This window comes from Grus americana, chromosome 8 (assembly GCF_028858705.1).
Source record: "Grus americana isolate bGruAme1 chromosome 8, bGruAme1.mat, whole genome shotgun sequence".
Lineage (NCBI taxonomy): Eukaryota > Metazoa > Chordata > Aves > Gruiformes > Gruidae > Grus > Grus americana.
This window is the reverse complement of record NC_072859.1, coordinates 6966072-6982588: the sequence shown is the minus strand read 5'-3', so window position 1 is coordinate 6982588 and position 16517 is coordinate 6966072. Positions and strand designations below refer to the sequence as shown.

Sequence of the window (16517 nt, the reverse complement as noted above, 5' to 3'; positions counted from 1 at the left end):
GGAAACCCTGACCTCCACTGCCTGTCGTCCCCCTCGGCTCCCCGTCCCCGATGCTGGCGTGCCGGCTGGGGACACGCGAGGGGACACCCGCCGCTGCGCGGGGGCGAAAGCAGGGCAGGGCGCCTGGGTCCTGATTTCGCTGTGACCCCGGATGCGGGAGGATGGGGGTGGGAAGGGGATTTTGCAATCGCAAGAACTTATATTAATTAGACCGGTGTCCAGCTTACGGATGGGTTCTGCTAACGACCTCCGTGCGGGGCAGGGGGGCTGAGTATTGATGAGCCCGAGCGTGAGACCTGGTGAGGTAGGAATGGGGGTGAAATTAGTGAATACAGAGCATAAAGCCGCGCAGGGGAGCATGGGGAAGAAAAGCTCCTGCTGCCGCTTCGGGGCAAGGACACCGTGAGGGTGAGATGCTCTCGGTGGGTGGATGGAGAGGGGCTCCCCACGGCACGGGGGACCGCTGTGTCCCCTGCGCCCAGCCTGGCAGCAGTCAGCTTTGGGTGAGAGGGGTGGTCAGAGGGATGGGATTGCCCAGGGGAGATAGGAAGAGCTTGGCTGGTCTGGCTTAGCAAGGTGGGGAGTGTGAGAGGGACACGGAGCCTGCCTGCTCTTGACCCCATGCCCAGGTCTTCAGCACATTGGCCCCAGTCAATTTCTAAATATATTCTTCAGTTGAGACAGGGGAAGAACAGGATCTGGCTGCTTTTTTTTTTTTTTTTTTTTAGCCCTCAGGTTAATATCTTTCACAAAGGAGGCAGTGGCCAGGGGAGGCAAGGCCTGGCTGAGCAGCCCTCTGCGGGAAACGGGGCGGGTTTTGTGCCGCCCGCCGGTTTATTTGTATTTTTAGAGCGTGCCGCAGGCACGAGGTCACCGAAGTGAGTAAAATTCCACCCTGGAGCCCGGAGCAGCTCCTCGTCCCCATCCCTCTCTTTGGGGACGGGCTGGAGTCAACAGCTGAGCCGGGGCTCAAGTGTCCCGGCTGCGGTGGTGCCCGGCCCCGAGCCGAGGGGCAGCTGGGCGAGCGGGTGCCGGGGCTCTGGGGGGGAGGAAGAGCTGGGGACCAGCAAGGTGGCGGGCAGAGGGCAACCCTCCTGCTGTTATCACACCTAGAAGAGCCTCTCTGGGAGGGAGGGTCTGGCCGTGCCGCGCTGGAGACCCCGTCCTGGGGTGGCACGGGGTGCTCGAGGGTTCTCCATTGCAAGTTATCTCGGCGGAGCATTCATTTGGTAGGATGGTGGGTGCCTCGCCCCGGGGGAGCTGGGGGTGTGGGGATGCCGAGACGAGACTGGGACAAACTGGGGAGGGGCGGGGAGCTCGAATACGCTGAGGAAGAGGCCGGGGTGTACCACGCTTGCTCAATGGAGTCATGAGTTGACAACATGGTGAATCAAAAGCTGAGGATGGAGAAAAAAAACAATCTAGCAAACGGGAATGTGTAAGGGCTTAAAATGGCACAGCACATCTCGAGAGCACAACTCGGGTTTCTTCTTCATCATCTCCAGCAACGAGTGATGCAAGTGAAGCATCCCGCCAGGGCTTGGGCTTGACGGCAAGTGAGTCAGGCAGACGGGAGTCCCACCTCTTGAATCACTGCTGGCAGCGCCGCCGGACGCAGCCTCGGCGCCGGGAGCTCCCCCTGCCCGCTTTCACTCGCGAGGGGTGATGGAGTCACAGCCCCCGTGGGGTGATTGCATGGGAAAATTGTCACCGCATGAGCTAAGCCTGAAATAAAGAGAGAAACTGTCCCCTGGGATGCTGACCCCACCGGAAAGTGTAGTAAGAGATGTTCCTAGGAAGAGCAGAAAGTGTCGGATCCTCGCTTGAAGTTTGCCTAGCAATTAGGACAAGAGGTGCTGAGACTTGTTGTTTGAGAGCTGCTCCTTGCAAGGCGTGAAGCATCTTCCTCTGCTTTTTCTGATGATCTTCTAGGAGATGTTTTTTCCTGCTTGAGCTACCCAAATACCTGGGATCACTGTGTTCAGGTGGCCCAAGCACCCAGCAGTGATCACACATGGCAGGGGGGGCAGTTGCTTTCATCCAGAGATACATATACTGATGGGAGTCAGTGGGACCAACATTCAAATCATGGCTTTACCCTAAAATCTAGTGATGAAGAGCCCTGTTTGAGGGTGCTGAACCCCAGGAGAAGGAGATGAGACGCACTGTTGTTAGCCTTCGGCTGCCAGGGCTACTGCGTGGCACTTTGTGGGCTTGCATCAGGGAATAACGTGCCCCGTTACGCACGGCCTGTCGTTTCATTAGCCTGCCCTTTGGTCTCAGCCTTGGGGACTCTTTACTGAGATGTCCTTCCCTGGTGTGGTGGCACAGGATGATGTTTTGGGGAGAGGGTGGCCTGGCTCTGCTGGGCAGGAGGGTGGGTAGGGGATGCCCCATGGGCATGCTGAGCCCCTTCTGCCTGTCCCTGCTGAGAGCAAGGGCTCCCTCCACCCTGTGCCCACACCGTGCCTCCAATGCACCACAGTTTTGGGGTGATTTCTTCCCTCTAATACACAACCCAGTGCATGCCTGCGTATTGCCAGTCCATGGCTCTGCTCTGGGGCATCCCCTCTGTTTTTTCTTGGTTTTTTTTTCCCCAGACCTTCTTCTCAGAGATTCCTCCTCCTCCTCTTTTGCAAAGCAAGCTGTTTCCCCTACCAGCAAGGGCCCAGCCACCAGCAGCTGAAGGCTCACTTGCTTTCCCTTATGCACGAAACTTTCCACTTGTGTTTTTTGTCTTCCCAGCCGAGGGAAGCGCCTGCTTTCCCCAGCCTCTCGCCTGCAGAAGCATGCGGGAAACGTCTGCCCTCCTGTGTTCAAAGTCCCCTCCAAAGAGAAGCCAAGGGTGCACTGACCTCACAGAGTAAATATTTTCCATGACATCTCCTTCCGCCATCTCCTTTCGGGCTCTGTACCTATAGCTGACCCAGCTCCGGGTTTGCAGCCGGCTTGCCTGAGCCACGCTGGTACGGGGCAGGGGGCTGGATCCTGCCCTCTCCTTGCTTCCCTACGCGTCCCCATATGATGTCACTGCCTGAAGGTTTCAGTGACCTCTCTGGACCCCCCCCTCCAGGGACTCTGCTGGCAAAGAAGGTGGCTCAGGGGCCAATGCTGCTCCTTGTAGACACCAAATCCTGCTGGCTTGCTGTGATGGTTTCTCCAACACCTCCCCTCACCCGCTCGCAGCTAAAACACGCTTGTGGTTATGGGCTGAAGCCAAGCCAGCTGGGATGCTGGAGGCAGCAGCCTTAGAGCGGTGTGAAGCATCCCTGGGCCAGAGGTGGGAAGCAGGGAGGTGGTTTTGAAGTGGGAGCAACTTGTCACCAGGCAAAGGAGGGGACACTTATTGACTCCCTATCCTTGCTGCTCCCAGCTGAATGAGAAGGGGTGGATGATCCCAGCTATTTTCCACCTCCAGCCTCCTACTCTCTTGCTGTCTTGTTCCCCTAGAGAGTCCTTCCCCTGACAGCACTCTTCTCAAGGGGATAGTCACATCTGGTGCCGATCCACGACAGGTCTCAGCAGACGGATTTACAATGCAGGGACTGCAGAGCCTAGGGCTCTTCGTGGTCGAGGTCTGTTTTATTTGCAACCACAAAAAGTTGCTGGCTTTCCCCCCACTGTTGGTTTGCTAAGAGCAGATGCTGTGGTCATTCTGCTGAGGCTTTTCAAACCATATGATGGTTCCCAGGCCCAGCACGGTCTCCTGAGGGGGACCAGTGCATTTCATGCTGCTGCATATAGAATCGGATCCCTTAGGATTGGATCCCTATCACCTCCCTCTTGTGCAACAGGGAGCGAACACAGTATGCTGCCAGAAGTGATGCCAAGCATGTGGCACACACCAGGAGGTGTCAAAAGATGCTCACGCTGGCCTCACAGGCAGCTCTGTGCCTTCTGCGTTGGCCATGTAGGGAAAGTTACCCAAGCAATTTGCTGTGGGCATTTCAGAGCCCTTTTTGTTTCTAGGGTCAGGTCTCACCTACAGCAGAAGTGCCTCTGCAGGTCAGGCAAGGAGAACAGCTCTGCCCTTCTCCTGGTAGCTCCTCCCCAGTTTGTATAAGAGATACCAGTGTTTCCCAGTTCTGCATGGGAGAAGTGCCATGCTTAGCTATAGAGTTATTAGTGCTACAGAGAAAATGAATATTAAACATCTGGGTGCTCTTTTTTGGCTTTTTAGCAAGCTTTTTTTTTTAAAAAAAAAAAAACAGGTCTCTTTTTGCAGCCAGGGAAGCATTTCTCCACTTGCTCCACAGCTTGCCTTGTGGCAGCTTCACGGGAACACTTAAGGATGCAGTGGAGTGCTTGGCTGGACCAGCCCATGACTTCCAGATGTTGTTGTTCACCTGCTGCAGAGCAAATGACGGACCTCCTCCCTCCACCCCACGCTTTTGAAGAAATGCGTGCGTATGTGTGCGGTGCCCAGCACTCCCCTACGGCTGCGAACCACAGCGCTCTTGCGCTGAAGCATCAGCTGCACAGGCTGCTTTCGATGAGCTGGAAAAGAGGGCGAGCTCATTTGACTGTGCACAGGAGACACACGTGTCACTGGCACGTTCTTGCACCTATTTTTGTCTCCTCCTTGGAGGAGACACGTATCCTTGCTCTTAAGCAAGTGCTGCTCTCTTCCTTGCAAATACCAGGGTGGATCTCTGCTCCTGGGAGGACGTTTCGGTGCATCCCATCGGGAGGTGACAGCTCAGTATCAGGGGAAATGGGACTGTGCTGGAAGTCCCTGCCTGTTGGACATGGCAGGCTTTTGGGGGTGTGTGTCACATCGTATGTTGGAAGTTGACACATAGCTGGATGTAGAAATCTTGGCTTTCCCGGAGGCCTGGGTCTTCCCTGGGGCTGCTGCTCTGTCTCCTCGCATTTCTGGGGAGAGGAAGCTGCGGCTAACCTCACCGCGAACACAAATTAGTTGTTTTTTGTTGCTTTTTGGGTTGGGGTTTTTTTTTTTTTGAATTTGTGTGTTCAGTTCGAACAATAAAACATCTGTTCCTGAGCACAGCAGCTGGACCAAACTGAAATGACGTTAGCATCAATTATCCTCTGGGATGGGGAGAACGGTGCAGATGATTGCCTTAACACTGAATAACAAAAGAGACCAACAGCTTGGCTAGGTGGCTCGTGTTCCCGGGGAGTCTCCAAACACCCCACCTGCTCGAGCCCTCCCGTTGGGGCGCCCGCTGTTGTGCACGGCTGCTCCGGGTACCAACCATCGGCCATGGGGTGAATGGAGGAGATGCTTTTGCAATGACTGGAGAATGAGACCTATTTTTGGTGGGAGGGCTTATGGATACGGCGGTGGCAGAGATTTTTCTGAATGCACCGATCCAATACAAATAACCCTGGTACAAAATCAAAGTGGTTTTTTGCGGGGAGGGCTGCAGGGATGAAGGTGCACCCACCTCTTGTGGGGCCAGCCGGGATATCGGCTGTGGTGGGCGCAGGCAGCCAGCCTGGAGCGGAGCTGGGGTTCGCAGCGGGATGGGATGATGCAGAATCACGTTCCCTGGGTACAGAAAGGGGCTATTAACGGGGAGAAAGGAGGGGGAGCGATGGAGCACAATGGCTCTGATTTGTTGGCAGTCGAGACCTACAGTCCCTGGCAGCACCTCAAAGCAGCTGTGAAGTGCCAGTCGGTGGCGATGCTTCGGCGCGTGATGCGGGCGCCTGACCCTGGTGTAAGGCTGGGACACGGGCTGCGCGGTGGGGAGGGCACCGACCCGGCTTCTCCTCCCTGGGGCCCTGCCGAGGAAACCCAAGCGTGCTTGTGATGGGCTGAGCGCGCCAGAGACATGGTGGCTTTGCTTTCCAGGGTTCTCCTCAAACGCATCTGTCCTACTAACCACACCTGGCTAAATTTTATCTCTTATAGGACTGCGCGCATGCACACACACACACACAAAAAAAATCCTCTCATCCCATCCTGAACAAGCTCCCTAGAAGAAGGTTATTTCCCCACATCCTGGTAGCACAGAGAAAAACCGTGACTGTGGGAAAACTCAAGAAAATTATCAAGAACTAGCATTTTTATGAACGAGCTGCTTTATACCTGCACAGCCAGATGCCTGAATAACTTAATGTAAGCTTCAGGAAATAATTTCAGTGCTGCAGTTTTGAAGCCTCCAAAATAGCTTTCCTGCTCCCCAGGGAGCTGTGAATTTTTAGGCCTGACAGCTTCCAGTGCCCCGTGGGTGAGGTACAGCTGCTCATCACAGAGGAGCTCCCCGTGGGGCAGGGCTGGGGGGAAATGGGGCTTGTGGGGCTCACTAACTCAAATGATGCTCGTTGTGATTTTTTTTTTGGAAGGAAAGCGAGTGTTTGGGGTGAGCAGCAGCGGGGGGAAGAGCCCGTTTGGGAATAACAGCTTGCTCCGAAAACCCAACAGCATCAAGCACCCGTTTTGTTTGGCTTCTTCCTTGAACGTCGTGGGTACCACCATGGGACAGTGTGTCCGCGATGCACGCGTGTCCCGGGCTCTGATGCTGTACGTCCGCACACCCGGGTGCACTCCGGCGCTGCGGCTCTCGCAGGAGCATCACCCACATCACCCAGCAAAGACATTGCTGAGACAACCCCCTTGCTTCCTTGCCCGAGCCGTTTTACTCTCATCCCTTATTGCCTTTGGCCTCCAGCCTTGGTTTTATCAGCAAGCCACACTGGGCCAAAACCACCCCAGGTGTCACGTCCGATGTGCATCGCCTCTCTGCTCAGAGTCTGGGCTCCTGCCCTGGCCCCTCCTACCAGAAAACAGAGTCCAGCTGGGGAAAAAAAAAAAAATCCCCAAAATCCTCACTCCGAAGAGGCTTGGCAGAATTAGGAGCAAAAGTAAAGGAAGCTTTGGCTTTAAAAAGAATAAAAAAAAAATAAATCACTTTTTGTCCCAAAGCAACTGAACTTACCCCAGTATGTGTAATTTTTTTTGTTATTTTATGTACTGTACTTCAGCCTGTTTTCTCAAGCCTTACAAAAGTGCATGTGTCGTCATCCTGTTTGCCTGTCCCTTCCCTCACTAACATGCTGAACCGGCTGATTTTGGGTAGATCTGGCAAAAAGACATTAACTTCTCCCCAATATTCAGGTCTTTCTGGCTGCAGGAAAACAGGCACCAGTGCTGGGGGCTGGGCTGATTACAAAGAGAGAGAGGCTCGTTGGGTCCCTGTTTTCCCGAAAATTCCTGGCTGGTAGTGACCCCATCAGCTGGAGCATCGGGCAGCCGGGGAGGTGTCCGAGTCGGCATGTGGCAGCCTGGAGGGGAAGGGGAGCGATCCAGGATGCCCCGGGCAGGACGGGGGCGGGCAATGGATTTAATAAGAAAAGCTCCCCCCCTGCACACCCCCAAGGCTGGCTTAGGGAAGAGTTCGTCAGCCAGATGCAAAACTTGGTAATTCCTTGGTGCCGGGGTGAGGAGGGCTGTGCTGAGAGGCCGGGGGTGCGTGCGGGATGGGGCTACCCTGACTCCGGGCATCTCTTCCCATCCCAGCCTGGCAGCAGGAACAGCCTGGAGAGCCCCTCTGATGCACCGGGATCTGGAGGGATGGAGACAAGATGAAGGCTGAGGTCCTTGCAGCCTGCCTGATTCTCCAGTGATCCACCCGCAATCTCGGGTTTCTTCTTCTGACGCAGTTTGCAGTGGCCGGCTTTTCCCAACCTGCTTGGTAATCCTAAGTAAGAGGCGGCAGCTGCCTGCCCGTCTCTGGAGGAGCTGGACTTTAATCCCTACCTACGGCGCTGGTGCTCTGGCTCCCTGTGAGCTGTCTTACATCTGCAAGGACTGAGCCTCCCGTGCATCACTCGCGCCTGTCCAGGGCAAAATGTGCCCTGAGGGGTGGGGGGGGCGGTGGGGAACAGGGTTTTGTGGTCACCAGGTAAGGAGCCAGTGGGGCAGGGCTGGGATATACAGCAGCCGCCTACGGATCATCACCCGGAGCAGGCTTTGGAGAGCGGGATGGGACAGAAAATGCTGAACAAGGCGCAGGAGGAGCACGAGGCATGTGCAATGCGTCCGCCTGCCTAGGAAAAGGAGGTGGGGTAGGGGAAGAAGGGGAAAAAAGCAAGGCAGGGGCAGCGCGCTGCCTGCCGCATGGCACCTGAGACACCGGCGGGGTGCTGGGTGGGCAGTGACCGGGTGAGGGATGCACAGCTCTGCCTCCCCCGGGCACCTCTGCACTGTACCTCTTCCTGCTGCCAGGGTAGGGCATAGCCTCAGGCTGGGGCTAAAAATGTCGTAATGACATCTGCATCCCACTTCGGTGGGGGTTTTGTGCTCTGCAGGGCTCCGGGTCAGCCCCGCTCGCTAAGGCGGGGGGCTCCTCCACCCTCAAGCCGGACTCAGCATCGCTGCCTCGGGCAGCTCGGGGGGGCTGCGGGACCGGGAGCTCTCCTCCCCCTGGAACTCCTCACCCCTTCATTTCAACACACCCCTCCACCTCCAGCTTGTTTGCACAGCTCACAATGTTCCGAGCATTATCAGTGTTTGCCCTGTTACCACTGTTTGTGCTAGTTGCACTTTAAAGGCAATAAAGTCAAGCTTTGTGTGCTTACAAGGAAACCGTATTTTTTTTGCCTCATTAGACAAACCAGAGCTCACCCTGAAACATGGCACCAACCTCCCCTGGAAGCCCTGGGCCTGCCTGGGCTCCGAAAAGGGGCTTTATGTGTGCACACACGCCGTGCATCGCCCCATGGCTCTGCCTGCCGGGCTTTACGCTTGGGGCGGGGGGGGCTGAAGCCAGCATCCCCCCTCTTTCGCCCTTTGGCTGGTCCCCTGAAGCCGGTACCGAGGTATCCCAGGTCACACAGCCCCGGCAGGCCCTTTTCCAAATGAACTGCCGTTACCTCCGGCAAAGCCGCTTCACCCCGACTAAGTCCCGGGGCTTACGGGAGCAGCGTGGGAGCCGGGTGCTGCTGATGGCAGCGGGCGATGCAGGTCCCACCGGCGCGGGGAGGTGACCTCACGTGTGCCCAGCCGCCCGCTGCCGTCCCTGCACGCTGACGCTGCTGCCTCCGACACGCTGTCCCTGGCCGGTGGGTTAAACAGTAACAGGCTGGGGCCAGGGCAAGGCCAGAAGAGGCTCAGGAGTGACTTGGGGAAGGATATTATTTCTGGAGAAAGTCATGCTAAGACGTGTCCTCCTCCACGCTGCTCGGTGACTCTCTCCCATCTGGCTGCTCCTCCACCCCTGCTCACGGAAAGCCTTCCTCCATCATCCTCCTCGGCTCCCCACCTGCTTTCTCCATCTCCCGTTCTGGTTGAGCAGGGGCTTGTTGAGCTGCTCAGCGCGTTGCTCCGTGGGCAGGGTATTCCACGCACCGCCTAAGGCTGACCTGGCCGAGGAGACGCTGCTGGGATGGGTGCTAAACCTCTCGGGGTGCTCTGCTGCACCCCCCCCCCCAGCCCTTGGTACCCCTCCAGCATCCTCCCGACAGGGCAGAGCCTGCCTGGGGCTGGAAGGGGCCAGAAAAGGCACAAACTGCACAGCTGTAAGGGTTTAAACTCAAAAAAAAAAAAAAAAAAAAAAAAAAAGAGCTGTGGAGAAGGCAAAGCTCTCTCTGGGCTGGAAATAATGGCAGTGGTCGACTGGTCGTGACCCGAAATGTCGGTGCTGTGGTGCAGTGCGTGGCGGCTAACCCTGCCCTCTCCTGGACACCGGCTCGCTGGCAGCCGGCCCCCTTTGGGAAATTTCCTGAATTTTGAAATATCCCCCCAAGAAAGGCGGCATTAGCTGTTGGAGGGGTGCAGCTCACACAAGCCTGTTGGGCTGGGGAGGCTGGTGGCATCTCGGAGTGGCTTTAGGACGTGAGCTGCGCTCCTTGGAAAAGCAAGAAGGAAATGGAGGATTGCCGCCTGCAAAGCGGGACTGAAGCACCGGGCAGCCCGGAGGCAGAGCGGGGCACACGGAGCAGCCCCACGAGCGGCTTGGTGGGGACCACGGTGGGGATGAGGTCCCGCGGCTGTGGGACACGGCCACGGGGGCCGGATGGGACCGACCGAATCGGCGTAACCCCTCTGGTGCGGCAGTGGCACTGAGCTGGTGACAACCCTCGCTTTCCTGCAGCAGTCATGCGTTCGTGTTCGATGCCTGCTTTCATACCCCCAGATTCGGACCGGGGGTGTTTTCCACCCCTGCTGCCCGGCGGGGGGGGCAGTGCTGCTGGCACAGCGGTGCGGGGAGCCACAGGAAGGTGACTGCTGTCCCACCACACTAAGGCTCTACGGCTGGTTTTGCCTGCCGTTTCATTTATTTTTTGGTGACTGCTGGTGCTGCCTATAAATAAAGCAAACGGGGTGCCTGAGTCGGCTTTAAATCCATGTGCTGTGATTACTGAGGTGGCCATGAACGTTTGGGCTGGGATCACTAACGGGAAGCACAGCCGGGACAGGGAAAGGCACGTCGCTTTGTGCATCCTGATGCCTCTTTGGCAAGAAAGCACCAGTGGCTCCTTGAATTTCCTTTATTTTTCACAGGTACCATTTTCCGGACCAGGAACAAATGGCCACAGTCTGCCGTGTCGTAAACTCCCAGCCGCGCTCTCCATCTCGGAGGGGACGGCCGGTGCAAAGCGGGACGAGGCTGCGGCAATGCCTGGTGCCTGCGAACCCAGCGCTGCAGCCCCCGGCCTCTCGGTCGCGCTCGGGGCGGGGGGAGATGTATTTTGCAAACCTGGGTGGGTGCAGCTTGCTGTGGGGAGGAGGCACCCGCTGCAGCTGTAATCCACAGGTGTGGAAAGCAGCCTGGGATGTGCCTGCTCCCACCCAGCATGGGCTGAGCCGTGCAGGTGGGCACAGGGCGCCTGGCACACGCCGGCGCTCGAGGAGCTCGTCCTTGCCCAGCGCAGCCTTGGCTGCAGCTCCTGTTTCCATCCTGCCCCCCCTCCCCGAGCATCTCTCCCCCACCTCCTGCCGCCGCCGGCTCTCCCCCGCTCACGGGTCCAGGCCAGCGCTCCTTGGAGCGCTCCAGGCTCTGCCGGTGCTCATTTCCCTAAGAAACTGTGACGGCAGCACGTTGCAGGCACCGCAGCGTGGTGCAAGCTCGTGGGACTAATCCTGCCTTCGTCCAAACCCAGGGACTGCGGCATGGGGTGAGCTTGGGGAGGAGACACGCTCCGGTCCCTGTATGGCATCCCGGAGCCCGCAGGTGGGGAGCACGGGGTGACACCAACATACCCACCATGCTAATTGCTGCCTGTAATCCCAGGATTATGTTTTACTGCTTGTTATATCCCTCTTAGAGCTCCCAGCTCCCTTCCCTACCCCAGGCCAAACCAGAGCACAGCAGGCCTTGCGATCCTCCTAATTAAATGCTGCCTTTTTTTTTTTTTTTAATCGCATTTTTTAATGCAATTTAAAACACATGACATAAAGACACAGAGACCCACATCCTTCTGCATCCCAGCCTCCAGCACACCCAGCGTGTCCCTTGGGGTTAGTGACTGAGTGGCAAGCCTGAGGGATCACATTGAACCCCCCTCAGCACCATCACCGGGGATGGGTATAATGAAAGGACCCATTCTGGGGGGCATTTTAAGCTCCTGGGGTCTGTCCCGCAGCGCTGGGCTTGGGCAGAGCAAAGCCCCGCTCATCCCAGCCAGAACAGCCATCTGCGGCAGCCGTCACTACGCAGGCACCTCTTTGGGAGCGGCCGTTTCTCACCCCTGGATCAGGAGCTGTTTATGAAATTACCAGGGCTAGACGAATGAGGATTTTTGTTTCAGCAGACACGCTGCGTGCCAGGCACCTCGCAGGAGATAAATCTCTGACCTTGTAATCGTATTTCTCCTCCTTCCTCCCTCCTTGGCTTCAAATAAATGGGTTTAAACTGGTCCCAGCTCTGTGAAGAGGTGGTGCTGAGCGATGGGAAGGAAGGAGAGGGAAAGGGCAGCAGAGAGCTCTCCCAGCCCAGTGTTTGGAAGGTCCTGAGGGCCTCCTGAGCAGCTTCACCATGAACCCAGGTGCCTCCAAGATGCTGCAAGGGACCACGTCCGCTCATGCTCTTCCCTCCTTCCCACCTCCGCTACAGACCACCAGCACGAGGGTCTGCTGAGGTCGGGGAGGTGGGACTGGGCAAAACCTCTCCACCAGCTCTCGCTGCTTCTTTTGCAAACACCCTTCTGGCACCAGTAACGGCAGCCGTGCTGTAGTTGTTCCACCTGTAGCTTTCTTGCTTTATTTGGTTTTACCAGGTCTGGTTTTACTGGATAGTTTTGCCTTTTATGTGGCCCGGTACACAGAATAATTCATTTGGGAGGATGCTCGATCCGTACGCAGATCTCCGTGGATGGTATAAAAGCAGGGGATAAGGGCACTCGGGGTACGTAAGCAAGAGAGAAGTGGGGGGATTTGATTCATACTCTCACTGCGGGGCACCTGGAGTGGGATTTTAGGATCTGCTCAATACAGGCTTGCAGGCTTCTAAAAGATTTTTGAGGGTGTCTCGTGCACAGCCCCAGAGTCCTTTAGAGCTTTGCTTTCAACAGTGAAGAACCTGTCGGGAAACTACAATGCAAAGCCATACACATTCCTGCCTGGAGTAGGGGTTAAATAGTGTGTGTGTGTGGGGGGGGTTGTGTGTGTTTTCCTGCCTGTCCGAACATTTGGCAACAGACTGTTTGGTCTGTGGAAGTTTTGTCCGTAAAAAAACCAAACTGGTCGTGTTTGCGGAGGTTCAGTGAAGAAGAATGAGATCAAGGACAAGAGCTCATGACAACAGCTGCCTGCCTTGGTGCTTGCTTGGTGTGGCCATGCTGGTTAACTTCTCAATTTATGAAAGTTTTAGAAAGCATTTTTCTAAAAAAAAAAAAAAAAAAATTAAAAAAAAATCCATACATTTGTATCTTTTGCATAGCAGTCGATGGAAAGGCCGTCAGGGTGGGTCTCTGCTCCCTCTTCCTCCATGTGACAAAAATTACTCAAATTCTTCTCATCTAATAGCCAGCTAGCGGCCTTGCACTGCGTCGGCTGAAGAGCAGATGCAGCTCTGGCAGGCAGTCAGAAAAACACTAAATGAGCAAGTTTTTCTTCTGCTGCTCGCATTCGCACCATTCCTCGGTGCTTGCAAGTGCGTGGTGTAATCAGCCTTCGTTTGTTTTTACGGCTTCAGCTCCAGAATAGATGGGAACAGAAGCTACAGTAAACTCTGCTCCCGCTGCCGGGAGCCACAAGAAAAATGGGGACGAGTAGGGTGCAGTTATTACTCCGTCCCCTCCAGCTTTCTCTGTTAAGCACTTAATAACTGAGATACCCCAAATCAAGCCTAGCAGGTGCCAAATGGCAAAAGCGCCTCTAGATAAACTCTTTTCTTGTGGAAAACAGAGACATTTGCTATGATCTGAACAGCCGTGAGCTCAGCCCGCTTCTCTAGCTGATTTACTTCACCAGCTAGGATATATCACCATTCCTGACCTGTCATCAGCTGGAGAAGGGAAAGCAAATTGCATTTGCCTTTACACAGAGCACTATACCCCAAACAGCCTTAGTCAGACACCAACCACATTCCCCCCAAAACGTGGTCCGGGATGGCACAACGTGCCAGAGCACGGACTAAAGGCTTTCTTGTATGGAAAGGAAAATTAACCCAACAATTCTTGCACCAGCGATTGGAAAATGCTTGCAGAAAAAAAACTTGTATTTTTTTTCTTTTTAGGTTTTTTTATGTAGTTCCCTCAGTAATTGTGCGGTGACGGAGAGTGTTGGTGCAACCCGGGCGCCGAGGACACAGTGCAAATATTGCACGAGCAGAAGGCAGAGGGTGCCTCCACTCTTACCTTAGCACATCTCTGGTTCATACCTCTCTCCCTCTCCCCGGGTACCACGGCACTGCTGCGGACTGGCTCTTTGGGCAAACTCTCCATCATCTTCCCACTGGGACAAGGACAGCGCAGGGGGTTTGCTCATCCTCCCACCCCAGCCGTGCAACCCGCCCAGCACAGCCACCCCGTTCAGGCAGGCTTGGCGTGCCGAAAGCGAGCTGTTGGCAAACGCTCGCAGCCAATTTCCTCATCTCCCAGGGATTTATCTGCAGAAGGAAAAGCTAAGCTCAGCCTTGACATCCTGCTTTTTATTCTACTCGGTTTTCCAGCCAGGCGAGCCGGGGCCTGAGGAGTTCAACGAGTGTGGCCAAGGTCTGACCACAAATCAGGGCTCAGTCAGCCCGGGCGCGTGGGAGCCTCCCGGCTCAGCCTCCTGCCCGGGGGCTCCTGCAAGTGATTTATTTTTTGCCTGCTGTTTCCTTATTTTTAGTGCATACACTGGAGTTCCTCATTACTTCCGAAAAGCTTATTTGGGACTCCCTGTCCCCGTGCTGGAGGGTCGGTCACGGCCTTGCAGGGCGGGCTGGTCCCTACCGTGCGCTGTGCAGCGGGGCTGGAGGGTGCCCAGGGTCTCTGAGCAACGGAGGTGCCTTTGCTCTTCCGACTGCCATTCATAAGCAGCCAGACACCGAGGAAAGCGCTGGTTTTTTCCTTTGCATTGCCCATAGCAAAAGTCCCCAGCGTCATCCCAGAGCCAGCTTTTGGCTCTGCCAGACCACGTCCCTCCCCGGCACTCAGGGAGCAGCCACAGCTCTGGTGTTTCAATCCTCCCGCTTGTTCATCGGGAAGTTGGGGTGGGATGGGAATGGGGATGGGATGGGAATGGGGATGGGATGGCTGCTGATGGACTCATGGGTTTTTCTCCCCTGCAGCAGCAAGCACCGGCTCAGGCTGGTGCCACGGTGCACGGGCTGGACACAGGAACATGGCATTGCAAGGAGGTGAGCACCCAAAAGCCAAAGGAGATGGAGAGAAGCTCCACGTGCTTGTGTGACCAGGGTCTTTGCCTTGGCCATTGCCCAGCCTGAGCCTTCAGGCGCTTCGGTTTGCCCACCCTTGCCTCCAGGCAGGTTTGTTTGGAAAAGGTTCATCTTTGGGCTGGGGGCTGCCCAGCACAGAAACAGCTCTGACCACGCACTAACGCATAACAAGAAGCAGCAGCAGTTCATAACGGCGCGTTGCCCCAAGCACAGCTCTGCCACAGCCTTTGCATGGGAGCACAGTTAATTTTAGCTCATCCGAACACACAGCATGGTTGCACGGCTGAGATCACCTGCAGTTAAAGAGATCATGGCAGACAGGCTCAATTTCTTAACACATTTCTATAGTCATCCTCCTTGAGTCTGGCTAACGAGGAGGTTTGTGTGTGCACCCTCAGAGACATCCTCCCGACCCACAGAAGATGGAAGCGACGATGATGGCGTCTTGACAAGCAAGACCTGTGCAAAGCGGAGGGTGACATTTAGCTGGGTGTTGGTCCGTACCCGGCGCTGCTCGCTGTGGCTGAACCAGCGTCGGGGGTGCGGGGGGGAGGAATTATTCTCCGGTCCCACACAAATACTGCCAGGCTGGGGCTGGATGAGCGGCGGGGTTGCCTTGTTCCCTCCACGGGCAGAAGGGCTGGCACGCGGTGTTGGCAGGGTGGCCCCGGGACACGGGCTGTGTCACAGCCGCGGGGGTGATGCCAGCGCTGGGCTTTGGCCAGCTGCGGGAAGGTGTTTACTGCTGCCATAATAACAGCAGCTAAACAGCCGGCTGCTTCCCACAGAGCCGGCACCCCTTCTGCCTGCTGCGGGGGGGACGGGACAAGGACCCCGGAGGGCAGAGCCTGCGGTGGGGAGGGTGGAGAGGTGCCAGGGCAGGGAGCTGCGCTTGCAGTGGTGCTGGGATTGTGCACGGGGGCTTTTGCACCTGCTTGTGCAAATCTGGGGCATGTGGCAAAGCTCGTCTTGGCTCTCGAACGTGGCTTTCTTTGTGATATGCGCTCTGGGGTGGCAGGGAAGTGCCCCAGCATCGCCAAAAGCGCAGAGCGCCCACCTTGCTGGATGAGCAGAAAGCCCAGTGGTGCATGTTCCTAGCAGGGAGAGCAGCCCGGGCTGTGCCAAATGGCATCCCCAGACACCAACCCCACAACCAAAGGCAACCAAGGCGTTGTAAGGCAGTTTAAAGATTTCTTCTTCCCCTTCCTAGGCTTGCGGGGACTGACAGCCCCAGCCCGGCTCCCCCAAATGAGAAGATGTCGGTACAGGACACTGCTATCAACCACAGCTTGAGGTGCGGGGAGGTGGGGGTTCTATTCATGGTGCCAAAACGCTGCCCTGCAGCCAGGAGCCACCAAGGCCCCCTGGAAGCACCCGGTACCCATGGGTGATGCTCAGTGCGACCAGCACCATTTTATCCAGCGTTACCTCGACCTACAGGGTCCAGGGCTGGAGACCTTAAAGTGGTAACTTGACTCTGCAGCCCTAAAAATATGACCACTGCACCCTATAAATACGCCCTGTGCAAAACAGTAACAGTAACTGCAGTAACAGTCGTCTAATCCGGTTAAATATAACGACTATAATCCAGCAGATTAGCCGAGCACACACAGGGAGACAAAGGGACCCCAGGAGGAGTCTCTGCCCCGTGCTGGGTGCGCAGCAGGCGAAGAGGAACGGCAGCCAGCTCTTCACTGATGTGAAAACACACGGAGGATGAAC

At 56.1% G+C, this 16517-nt stretch overlaps 1 protein-coding gene across 11 annotated transcripts in view; it reads left to right on the top strand.

The window, feature by feature from the left end:
• The window catches only part of LOC129209706 (uncharacterized), a 29479-nt gene that overhangs the window by 11481 nt on the left and 1481 nt on the right, over positions 1 to 16517 (top strand). For 2 of the 11 annotated variants that reach the window (XR_008578166.1, XR_008578160.1), the window contains exons 2-3: positions 14688 to 14885; positions 16006 to 16089. The exons of 1 other annotated variant lie outside the window; for it this stretch is intronic. Coding sequence is in view for 2 of the 10 variants with exons in the window: in XM_054834514.1 (XP_054690489.1) it covers positions 14688 to 14756; positions 16006 to 16089; positions 16387 to 16498 (265 nt within the window). In the remaining 8 variants the exon portion in view is untranslated. Of the gene's footprint in view, positions 1 to 2745; positions 3576 to 4205; positions 6089 to 6315; positions 8547 to 14687; positions 14886 to 16005; positions 16090 to 16386; positions 16499 to 16517 lie in introns of those variants that run through there. 8 more of the 11 variants (XM_054834514.1, XM_054834515.1, XR_008578164.1 and 5 more) reach the window with 8 other exon arrangements.